Here is a 12,570-nt window from a genome sequence, read left to right as displayed (position 1 = left end):
CGCATGCTTCCAATCTTCTTTGGCCAGCCAATCTGGTCTGTTCCATCCATGCTCGATTGCTTTTTGCACTTCGGAACGCTTATGCTTGCAGTATTCGCGCATTCGAACCTTCATCACATCTTCATTGAAGCAGTCATTCCGTGTTGGAACGGGAAACTCGTCATGAAGCATGCTGATGACTCTGTCTTTTAATTCATTCGGTACTTCACTCCAGGTGTTTAGTATGTAGTGTCTAAACACCTGAGAGCAAAGACTGCGCATGCGCGAAATCACCTTCTTGCCGTCATCATCCAAGATGATGCCGCCGCTGAAGTCGATGGAGTAAGGCAAGCCCTCTCGCCGCCCGCTGACGCGTGAACCTGGGTGTCTCGACAGGGGTCTCTAGCGGCGTGTCAACGGGGGTATGGACGCCAGGTGTCTCCATTGGAGTCTGAGTCCCGAAGCGAGGAGTGTCCATTGGAGTGACTCCTGGAGGAGTAGCTAGTGGTGTGTAGCTGTGGGGAATGGCACTCAGCTGCGCAAAACCTGGTGTCGATGGCGATGCCGTGGCTGGTGTCGGGACGGGCAAATAAGGGGAGGGTAAAGAGCCTCGTCGAACACGAGGCGGTATCGAAGCATTGGTGGCGCCACCCCCACAACAACCGCCACCGCCACCACCACCACTAGAGCGCCGTTGCCTAGACGAGTGTGAAGATCGTCTCGTCGACACCGAAGCTTCGGAGCGCGCTGAGGACTCTCCAATGTACACTAGGGACTCTGATACCAGCCAACCAACTGCCATGCTACCCTCCGGACGTGCCTTCTGACGCACATATCCCTTGAGCGTTTTCATGAAACGTTCTAAGAAGAACATCCATCTAGAATGTACTGTGCCGGCTATTTCCACCTCATCAACTATGTGAACAAGAAGATGCACCTGAATGGTTAGCATGGTAGTAGGAAAATGTTTCTCAAACATACACACAACCTCCGCAGCGTTTAGTTTGGCGAATGGTATGGAGTCCACGTTGGTCTCCTTTTGTGAGATCCATTGTACCAACTTCGCAAGTTTGTAGATTGTGTTATGGACGTCAAGAGACAGACATCCCTCAATGAAAACCGGTAAAATAAACTGCAAAACACGTGCAGCAATGATATTAAAGTACGTCCACACACGAATTTGTTACACAATTCTCACTATGATATACTCCACTACATGTGATACATGCTCTGTATCTGCTTGTTTGAAGCCCTGCATGTATACACATGATAATAGATCAACTCGAGAAAAAGCAAGATTTACAGTGTCTGAGTGAGGAGTGTAAATAGATCACCTGAGCATTCTGTTAGTACGGGATAGTCATGCATGGTCCACATTAGAATGCCTCTGATCAAAGCATTCCGTCGACCTGTGTTTCGGCTCATATCCACCACCTCTATGCCAATCCACAATTGTTGTGGATCTTCCAATAGTGGACGAAGATACACATCCATATTCTTCACTTTATATCGCCCCGGCACAATCAAGCTTAGCCATAGGTGCCCCTTCTTCGTAGTCAACCACGGGGGAATGTTGTAGTTGACGATGACAACGGGCCATACACTATAAGATGTTGATCTTTGACCAAATGGATTTACGCCATCCATAGCCAGGCCTAAGCGCAAATTTCGAGCTTCCCTGGCAAAATCCGTCCATGTTCCATCTATATGTTTCCAGGTTGCACAATCTGCAGGAATCCGTAGCACACCATCCGAAGATTTATTCTCCTCATGCCATGATGCTAGGGCGGCCATGGACTTACATTTGAAGAAATGCTTGATGCGAGGAAGCAGATGAAAATGTTGCAAAACCTTTTGCGGAATTTTTGTTCCGTGGAGATCTACTCGATATCTTTTGGAATCACATTTCGGACACTTCTCCATGTCTATGTATTCCCCTCTAAAAAGAATGCAGTCATTAGGACAAGCGTGGATCGAGTTATAATACATCCCCAAGTTTCGCAAAATCTTTCTTGCTTCCTCTCGAGAATCTGGCATCACATTATCAACTGGTAGTATGTGCTCTTTGAGCAATCTACACAACATAAAAATACGGTAGAATTGTGTAAAAATCTATCAGATCATTATACATATAGAGTTTTATTAAAGTAAACTAATTGTAATAGATCACCTAAAAAGCGTTGTGACCCTAGTGTTGTTTGTAGCATGCAGGTACGTCATTCTTGCAATGTAGCTGATGTCTGCTCAAGGCACTTAATTCTTACTCTAGATTTGACGGGATGTGGTGTGTGTGTGTGTGTGTGTGTGTGTGTGTGTGTGACCCTTGGAATCGTCATCTTGCATCACTAATTTCTGTGTATGCTCAATTTGCACTTCCATTAGCTGAACATGACGGCTTATTGTATGGTAGCAGCAGTCGAACATGCAGGTGGAATTGCTGGTCCGCATGGACTGTCTCGAGGCTGTGAGCGCAAGAAATTTTCTCGCCATTTCTTCTAACCTTAATTAAATAACCTAAATCTAATTTAATATAACATATATAAACCTAAATTAATAAACCTAAATCTAATCTAATATAACGTAAATAAACATAAATCTAATCAAACGTAAATCTAACTAAAAATAAACCCAAATCTAATCTAATTTAATTTAAATAAACCTAAATCTAATTTAATGTAAGTCTACTAAAACCCTAATTAATCTTTAACGTCTTTTGGGATAGTTTCCTACGGCGTTAAAACTCTCTTCTTCTTGTGTGTGTGTGTGCGCCAATAAAAAGAGAAAAATGGTATAACCTTTCTATCACTCAAGTGTGGTAGATTGGTTATGTCATTTTCCTCTTGAATAACAAGTCTTGGTTTCAACTCCTCGTCGGCTAGATTTTTAGGTCTCTTTAATTAGTTTCCTATGACGTTAAATTAAACTCTCTTCTTCTCGGGTGTGTGTGCACGCCAATAAAAAAAGGAGAAAAATGGTATAACCATTCTATCACCGAAGTGTGATAGATTGGTTATGTCATTTTCCTTATGAATAACATGTCTTGAGTTCAACTCCTGTCGACTAGATCTTTAAGGTCTCTTGGGATACTTTCCTACGATGTTAAAACTCTCTTCTTCTTCTTATTCTTCTCTCTCTCTCTCTCTCTCTCTCTCTCTCTCTCTCTCTCTCTCTCTCTCTTTTCCTCTCTCAATGTGTGCATTCTTTGATTATGCATGTGTGTGTGCGCTTTTTTGGTTTATGCATGCTCTCTCTCTCTCTCACTACAAGAGGTTGTGCGCTCTTGTGACGCTGTTAGCGATGGAAATACACTGGGTTTTTATAACCCCCGGCGTCGCTATAGGCGTCGCTATATGCGTCGCTATGAGCGTCGCTATATAGCGACGCCTATAGCGACGTTTACACAGAAGACTATAGCGACGCTCATAGTGACGCTACAGAGCCATAAATAGCGACGCTTATAGCGACGCTTATAGCGACGCTCGAGAGATTTTTTTTTTTGGTGGCAGGGCATTGAATGCCCTGCCACCCATCAACCATATTGTACTTGATTCACTTTTTAAAAAAAGTGCAAGGGTAGATAATAGACCCAAAATAATCACCCACAAGACGCATTGTTTGCAAAATTGACAATTGTACACATCATAGGCAAAATGAATTGATTGGCAAATGTAATAATGACAATTGTACAACATCATAGGTATAAAGAATTGATTGGCAAAAGGAACTGCGGTGACAAATGTAATAATATACATGGTTCAAAAAGACGTATAAAATCCGTCTCATGATACATAAGCTATGAGAAACCCTAAACTAATGCTATCTAGCTACGGCTAAACTGACGTCGTCTAGTCAGACGTCTCATCGCGTCCAAGCGGCGTATCTGTCGGATTCTGCAAAAAAAGACAATACGACAGCTTTCAGTAAGTATAAATATATAACGACATTTATAAAACAATACAAAAAATACAAAAGAGTAAACCCTAATACTAACCATGCCGCCGCGAGAACTGAGAATGTCCATCAGGGCGTTTAAGCCCTTCCTGCCTGCGTACTCGCGCTCGTACGGTGTGGGATCACGTCCTGTCATCGACCACTGTCAAAACATACAAAGATTTCATTATGTTAGAACTAAAAAACTCATAAACCCTAAACTATCGAACATAAAGAGCAATGTGAAAACACTTACAAAATCGGCCTCAAATGATGCCCATCCACCGCTCCCCAAGTGGTGCGAGCTCCCTACCTCTACTCGCGCTCTGGCTGCATCCTTTTCTTGCTTCCACTTGTCTGGATTCTCGCGCGCTGCTTTCTTCGCATTCTTCCAATCTTCTTTGGCCAGCCAATCTGGCCTGTTCCACCCATTCTTGATTGCTTTTTGCACTTCGGAATGCTTGTGTTTGCAGTATTCGCGCATTCGAATCTTCATCAGGTCTTCATTGAAGCGCTGATCCCGTGTTGGAACGGGAAACTCATCATGAAGTATGCTGATGACTCTGTTTTTTAAATCACTTGGTACTTTACTCCATTTGTTTAGTATGTAGTGTCTAAACAACTGAGAGCAAAGACCACGCATGCGCGAGATCACCTTCTTGCCGTCATCATCCATGATGATGCCGCCGCTGATGTCGACGGAGTAAGGCAAGCCCTCTGGCCGGTGACGCGTGAACCTGGGTGTCCCGGCAGGGGTCTCTAGCGGCGTGTCGATGGGGGTACGGACGTCAGGTGTCTCCACCGGCGTCTGGGCCCCGAAGCGAGGAGTGTCGAGTGGGGTGGCTCCTGGCGGAGTAGGTAGAGGTGTGTAGCTTCTAGGAACAGTCAACCGTGCAAAACCTGGCGTAGATGGCCATGCTGTGGCTGGTGTGGGGGCGGGCAAAGAAGGGGAGGGTAAAGAGCCTGGTCGAACACGAGGCGGTGTGGAGGCATCGGTGGCGGAATCCCCACAACAACCGCCACCGCCACCACTAGAGCGCCGGTGTCTAGACGAGTGTGAAGCTCGTCTCGTCGACGCCGAAGCTTCGGAGCGCGCCGAATGCTCCGAAAGAAAAGGAGATGCGGATGGAGTAGGAACACGCGATGATGCGCCAGAGCGATGACGCTCCACGTACCACTGTCTCTGCTGCGGTTACAAAAGAAGAAAGAAACTCCTCATCATCCATACCTGCATTAAACACATGAATATTTAAACTTAATATTGAATGAATAGAGTAAACAATGACGCAAAGACCATTAAATACAATGACGTAATGACGCATATAAATACAATGACGCAATGAATTGAGTGATAGAAGAGGCAAGTCGAAAACTCAGAATTTTCAATCAAAAGATGTGAGCGCGAGTAGAAAAGAGCGTTATACACCATGGAAGGTACTTAGAGAGCCAGAGCTTTTACAACACGGAGCAAAATTGTTCAAATACAATATTTGTGGTTTAAGAGATCTCTCTCTCATCCTCGCATAACTCAGCATAACTTCCTATATCTATATAGAGCTCTCCGTTTAAACACATATCCTCTGTTTCATTTTGTAGCTCCTCTGCATGCACCCCATATAGAGTAGTAGCATCTTGATGCTCGTCTGGCACCACCACAGCGGCTTCTGATTGAGCAGCTTCTCTGATCTCCTCCATTGATGTCGTTGTGATTGGCACATGGTAGCCTTCATACGTCCTTGCACTACGAGGGGCTACCTCTATGACGTACCACCAGTTTGATGTAGACTTTGTAGGATGAAATATTACCTACCAGAGCCACATAACTTACATGAGAGCTTTCAAGCACATAACTTGTAAAAGGGGGATGTTAACTATTTACATACTTACTTGTTCACAATGCTCGGGTAGTACGAAAGTGTCTCTTAGGTCAGTCCATTTCTTAGTAGAATCCACCTCAAGAAAACCAGACTCTCCTGTACGCACAGTAGCGTTGGGACCCTCCATGATTATCTTGAACCATTGCACGTCGAACAAGTCGACAAAAAATCCTCTGTAATCGATCCTCAAAATCTCTTGCAGCGTGCCGAAGTAAGTGAGTTCCGCCACCACAGGATCTGCATTAGAGGAACGTCGTCGACTAAACTGTTCAAATTTTTCCATGATTCCACAATCTTGAGTAAAACACTTTTTGTCGATTCGTTCCACCCTAAAATGTCGACCTTTACACCATGCTGCTGTGTATGACTTATACTACAACGAACAAAGATTATGAGTGGCCGTTCAAACGTTTATAAATAAAGTCACTTGCTAGTCGTACATTGCAAACTTATCTTGGTTGCGCAACCCCGAGAGTACTCCCACTCTTCTTCAGTCACTTCGTCACCGCATTGTATTGCGCTTTTCAATTGGTTGTGCAACCATCTTAAGCTCATGAAGGTTGGTAGGCTCTCCAGAACCTCCTGGATAGTGCATCGGTGGTCGTCTTCCCCGTCTCCACTCGATTCGTGCCCTTTGTCGCTCTTGCTTTGCATCCTCATATTGTGAAATCCACTTTTGCATCACTGGATTGTGAAGCATGCAAAATCGGTTGATTTTAGCCTCTAGATCTTCCGTCATCTTCTTCTCAACACCGAGATTGCACATGACAATCCCAGATATGCGCTCATCATCTATGGTTCGCCATAGCGTGTCTCGGGATTTATCAAATCCGTCTAGCCACTCTCCAATGTACACTAGGGACTCTGATACCAACCAACCTTCTGCCATGCTACCCTCCGGACGTGCCTTTTGACGCACATATCCCTTAAGCGTTTTCATGAAACGCTCTAAGAAGAACATCCATCTGGAATGAACTGTGCCAACTATTTCCACTTCATCAACTATGTGAACAAGAAGATGCACCTGAATGGTTAGCATTGTAGTAGGAAAATGTTTCTCAAACATGCACACAAGCTCCGCAGCATTTAGTTTGGCGAATGGTATGGAGTCTACGTTGATCTCCTTTTGTGAGATCCATTGCACCAGCTTTGCAAGTTTGTAGATTGTGTTACGGATGTCGAGAGACAAACATCCCTCAATGGCAACCGATAAAATAAACTGTAAAGTATGTGCAGCAATGATATTATAGTCCACATTTTATGCAATGATATTAAAGTCCACTATGAACGTACCTGACACATTTTATGCCAATCGTGTGACTTCAAACCGGTAAGCTTTCCTTCTTTAGTAAAACACGTTCGGAGTGAGTGCATTACGCTAGTGGGGGTCCGCAAAGATCGAATGGTCTCTTTTACTTTGCGTTCTTGGGCTCCTGTGAAAATCCATGGTGCTTTAGGGAGTTTTATCGATCCATCAGACGCTGTTTGCGGCCAATATTGCTCCATACGATCCACATTTCTAAGGTCAACTCTGGCTCCCAAAGTATCTTTCTTGCCGGTCAAATGGTCCCATAGTAGATTACCCACATTCTTGAATATGTGCATTGGATCGAGCAAGTGATTGATCATGAGTCGGGGCCAGTATGGTAACTCGTACCATAGAGATCCCTGGAGGCAATCCGTCATCGCACATCTCCTTTTGCTCTAACCATGCTTGTGCAGACATCCTTGGTGGCTCTCTTCCCAAAAAGACGTCGCGTAACACATGATTCTCTGGAAGATACGCTTGATGACCTTCGTAGATTTGCTTCTTCAGTGAGGGTGCCCTACGTGCATTCAGTCTAGGACCACATGTGACACATGCTCTGTATCCGCTTGTTTGAAGCCCTGCATGTATACACATGATAATAGATCAACTATGGGAAAAAACAAGATTTACAGTGTCTGAGTGAGGAGTGTCAATAGATCACCTGAGCATTCTGCTAGCCCGGGATAGTCATGCATGGTCCACATTAGAATGCCTCTGATCAAAGCATTCCGTCGTCCTGTGTGTCGGCTCATATCCACCACCTCTATGCCAATCCACAATTGTTGTAGCTCTTCCAATAGTGGACGAAGATACACATCCATATTCCCCACTTTATATCGCCCTGGCACAATCAAGCTTAGCCATAGGTGCCCTTCTTCGTAGTCAACCACGGGGGAATGTTGTAGTTGACGATGACAACGGGCCATACACTGTAAGATGTTGATCTTTGACCAAATGGATTTACGCCATCCATAGCCAGGCCTAAGCGCAAATTTCGAGCTTCCCTGGCAAAATCCGACCATGTTCCATCTATGTGTTTCCACGCTACGCAATCTGCAGGAATTCGTAGCACACCATCCGAAGATTTATTCTCCTCATGCCATGATGCTAGGGCGGCCATGGACTTACATTCGAAGAAATGCTTGATGCGAGGAAGCAGAGGGAAATGTCGCAAAACCTTTTGTGGAATTTTTGTCCCGTGGAGATCTACTCGATATCTTTCGGAATCACATTTCGGACACTTCTCCATGTCTATGTATTCCCCTCTGAAAAGAATGCAGTCATTAGGACAAGCGTGGATAGAATTGTAATCCATCCCCAAGTTTCACAAAATCTTTCTTGCTTCATCTCGGGAATCTGGCATCACATTGTCAGCTGGTAGTATGTGCTCTTTCAGCAATATACACAACATAAAAATATGATACAGTAGTGTAAAAATCTATCAGATCATTATACATTTAGAGTTCTATTAAAGTAAACTAATTGTAATAGATCACCTGAAAAGCGCTGTGACGCTAGTGTCACTCCATCCAAACTTTGCCTGCATGTTGAGAAGAACCAGGAGTGCTTTCAATCTAGACATACGTGCTCCATTATACAATGGCGTATCGGCTTCACTTTTCATATCATCATAGATAAGCCTTTCTGAATCCATGATCGTCTCGATCATTTCATCAATCTCGGGCTCAAACATTGCCTCGTTGGGAATGTGCTCTGCATGATCATCCCCCGAGCTGTCAGAGGCTACATCTTGTGGCCTCACATATGCTGCTTGACCAAAGCGCCTGCGAACACGTCTATTGGGTTGCAAGATTGCTGCTTGTTGGCCAGCGTCAGAGTCCGACGAGTTATAATTGGCAACAACTCGATCTATAATAGATGGATCGAACTCGCCAAATTCGCGAACGTGCTGCAAAGAAACACGTCTTGTCCGTCGCACAGCATGCTTGCATTGATTACAAGGACATAAGACCCTCGTTGAGAGATAGGTGTTTCGGTTGGACGGTCCCACATCCTCGTCGCTACTCATAATGAGGATAAAAAACTTATAACCTGGACAACAAATTTAATATTCTATTGGCATTCTTCGTCTTATCTCTCTCTCTCTTTCTCTCTCTCTCTCCCTCTCTCTCTCTCTCTCTCTCTCTCTCTTTACCTGACATTCTCTAGTCATGTCCAATCCCCGCACACCTCGGTCTAGAGGTGCACGGAGATCAGAACCACCGGGTTATAATCTCGTCTTTATTGTTCAATACCTATATTTGTGGGTACAAGAAATCTACACACCCATGTCTACATGATACTGCATGTAGTGGACAAAACCCCTTTGCCTCTTCTCTAGCTGTAGCACTTCACTTCATCTTAACATCTTTTCACAGTAGATCTTTTCACTGTTCGTCTAACTCTAAACCCTAAACCGTAAGTAATTCTTGCGTGGACTCGATCTAACGTAAATAAGCGTAAATCTAAATAAACGTAAATCTAACTAAAAATAAAGCTAAATCTAATTTAACGTAAGTCTAATGACTAGAGGTTGTCTAGATGGTCATTGTGTCGGGGATGTAGTGACTCTTGCCGCCCTGAAGATCCACCTTCTTCCCTATCTTCTGAAGACATTTCACCAGTACTTTTGGATCGACGGAGCCCACCATGAGTGAAGGCAGCAATACCCTATATTCCATTGAGGGCTTTCTTCACCCGCTTCATGCAGGCATCGCAGTCTATGGAGAGCTAAATCTAATCTAATATAACGTAAATCTAAATCTAGCTTAAATAAACGTAAATCTAGTTAAAAATAAACCTAAATCTAATTTAATGTAAGTCTACATATAACTTAATCTTTAACGTCTTTTAAGATAGTTTCCTACGACGTTATAACTCTCTTCTTCTTGTGTGTGTGTGCGCGTGTGTGGATGTGTGTGCCAATAAAAAGAGATTAATGGTATAACCTTTCTATCACCCATGCCAAGTATTATAGATTGATTATGCCATTTCCCTCTTGAACAATAGGTCTTGAGTTCAACTCCTCGTCGGCTAGATCTTTAGGTCTTTTAATTTTAATTAGTTTCCTACGACGTTAAATTAGTTTCTCTCTCTTTCTCTCTCAATGTGTGTGCGTTTTTTTGGATCGTATGCATGTTTTCTCTCTCTTTTCCTCTCTCAATGTGTGCGTTTTTTGTTTATGCATGTTCTCTCTCTCTTTTCCTCTCTCAATGCGTGCGTTTTTTGTTTATGCATGCTCTCTCTCTCTTTTTCTCTCTCAATGTCTAAACATGAGACAATGATATCATCCACATAAATGATATTGTTCAAAGTTCAAATAAATGAGAAATGTTTTCATTGATGGGCTTCGAGGGCTATGGGGGGTGGTACCGGATGCAGTCCATGGCTAGGAGATGGCGAGCAACAGGAAGAGTTAAGAGGAGAGAGAGAGAGAGAGACTCGGTATAGTAGCCAGGAAAAACAAACTCATGCCATGCATATTAATTGATTGAAGAGCCTTTTACATATATAGAGAAAAATTTGGCATGCAAAGTGAAATTTGAATTTAATCTTATTTGCATGCCTTATGAGGCTTGTTCCCATGTGCTTGACTAATCGTACCAAGGCTTGAATACCCAACAATCCCCCCCTCAAGCCCGAACTAAACAGACCACTCTCATGATACCTCGAGTTCTTGGTGTACTCGTCAACCATGAGTTTTAGGTTCTCTCACAACCAAGAAATTCTGGTGTATCCATAACCTGGTGCTATGATAGTAGAACCCCCCCTTTGAACAGATAGGGTTTATGTCAAAAAATTAGCTACCAATGAGTGGAGTTTTTGGTTCACTTCAAAAACCTTGGGTTTCAAGTGTACCCAAGTAACCTCACAAGAAGCGGGACAAAAATGGGACTTGAGAACAAATAGTTTTGGGAGGTCTTACCACTTATATGTGTGTGGCAATGTCTATAACCCGTACAAAATTTGACTTCATGGGCAATAACTGATGATTGATAGGCTAAAATAAAGCTGTTGACATAGATATTGACAATATACCAAATTAAAAATAAAGGGAAAATAGTGTTTGTATGATGTGTCGTTGATGTACCGAGTGCTCCAAGAATTTTGAAATCTTGTTGCTCCCACAATAGCTGCTCCAACCACCTCTTTACCTTATCAAGACAAACTGGGCGATTCTCCGTGACACACACATTGGATACTTCTAGATATCTCATGACAAAGTGACAAGGTCTTTGTGTTCACCTAATCTGAAAGCATTTTTCTACTAGCAAACTTAGTCTCATAAGCTCTATAATGAAGAACGTCATCCAAGTCAAGACTGCAATACTCGGATCGAACGATTGTTGATAGAGAGTTGCTTTGATGTATATCACTCTCCAACATCATAAGTTTGCTGGTAAAACTATCCATTACACTACATAACTGATCGATCTTGTTGAGAATCACAATATCCACATAAGAAATTTGAAGAAAAGCTTCGGAAACTTTTCCACATTCCTTGTGTTCGTGTAGTTGATGATCAATATTTTTTGCATCAACAGCTGTAATTATAACAGAGTTGAGGTGAATCATAGACTCCAGCTCGTCATCTACCCGTAAAATTGAAAACAATGTTGTGGTTTCCAAGAAGATGTAATCAAATCTTTTTGGGCGTTCTGCCAGTTGCTCGAGTGCCTGCACAAGGCTATGCTTTAAACTGCAGTACACACAACCACTTGGCAGCTCTAAACCATGCGCTCCACGAGCTCCAATGACAAAAATCTGGCCCGTAACATCTTCCAGGTACCAAGGGACCTCCTTGCTCATGAATGCTTACCAACGACCCAGTGAACCTGCTTTGAAGCTTGCCAAGCTGCTCTGAAGCTTGCCAAGGACACCAGCTCACCCCGGTTTTGAGATGCCACTCACAAGTTCCTTTGCCGACATTGTGTGCCACTGCCTTGGCTATTGCACCTTGCAATCAAAGGTGTTTTGATATGCCGGCTACAAACTTCCGACTGAACTGCCGATTGATTTTCAAGCCAGGTTTTTCCTTTGCAAGCGATGGTTCTTGCGAGGCAAGTCGAGCCAAGGCCTATGCGGTTTTCGTTAAATTTCGGCCTGCTAGCCCTCGTGGCCAAGCAACTAAAGCCAGTTGCCGGTTGTTTTCAACCGGCTGGCAAGGTTTGACCAAAACGTCAACACGGATTGCACACGGCCAGGTCGAACACAGGACCTCTAGCCCAGGATGAGAGGCCCTCACCGCTACGCTAGGTGTGTGCGCTTGCGATGTCAATGACGCCTGCACCTCATATTTTAAAAGCTTGTGGTGCCCCCCCAAAAAGCGCCGTTACCGGCTGTGCAGGTTAGCTTTACCTACACGCATGCAAGCTAGCCGAAATTTATCCATAGCCGGCCTATGCCAAGCTCTGATAACAGTTGATGGGCTTGGAGGGCTATGGGGGGTGGTACCGGATGCAGTCCATGGCTAGG

General features: G+C 43.8%; 1 protein-coding gene across 1 annotated transcript; it reads right to left on the bottom strand.

Annotated features, from left to right (window-relative positions):
• Nucleotides 1–11,340: 11,340 nt before the first annotated feature.
• Nucleotides 11,341–11,904, bottom strand: LOC147432104 (uncharacterized). Its single transcript, XM_086491768.1, has one exon. It carries the CDS (start codon nucleotides 11,902–11,904, stop codon nucleotides 11,341–11,343), a length of 564 nt encoding a protein of 187 aa, XP_086347894.1.
• Nucleotides 11,905–12,570: the final 666 nt, after the last annotated feature.

Source organism: Adiantum capillus-veneris, chromosome 20 (assembly GCF_014529385.1).
Source record: "Adiantum capillus-veneris isolate H3 chromosome 20, ASM1452938v2, whole genome shotgun sequence".
NCBI lineage: Eukaryota > Viridiplantae > Streptophyta > Polypodiopsida > Polypodiales > Pteridaceae > Adiantum > Adiantum capillus-veneris.
Note: the sequence above shows the minus strand (reverse complement) of the source record. Positions and strands in the feature narration are given on the sequence as shown.

Coding starts and splice junctions, on each gene's coding strand:
- LOC147432104 (XM_086491768.1), bottom strand. CDS start 11,904: ATGAGCAAGGAGGTCCCTTGGTACCTGGAAGATGTTACGGGCCAGATT.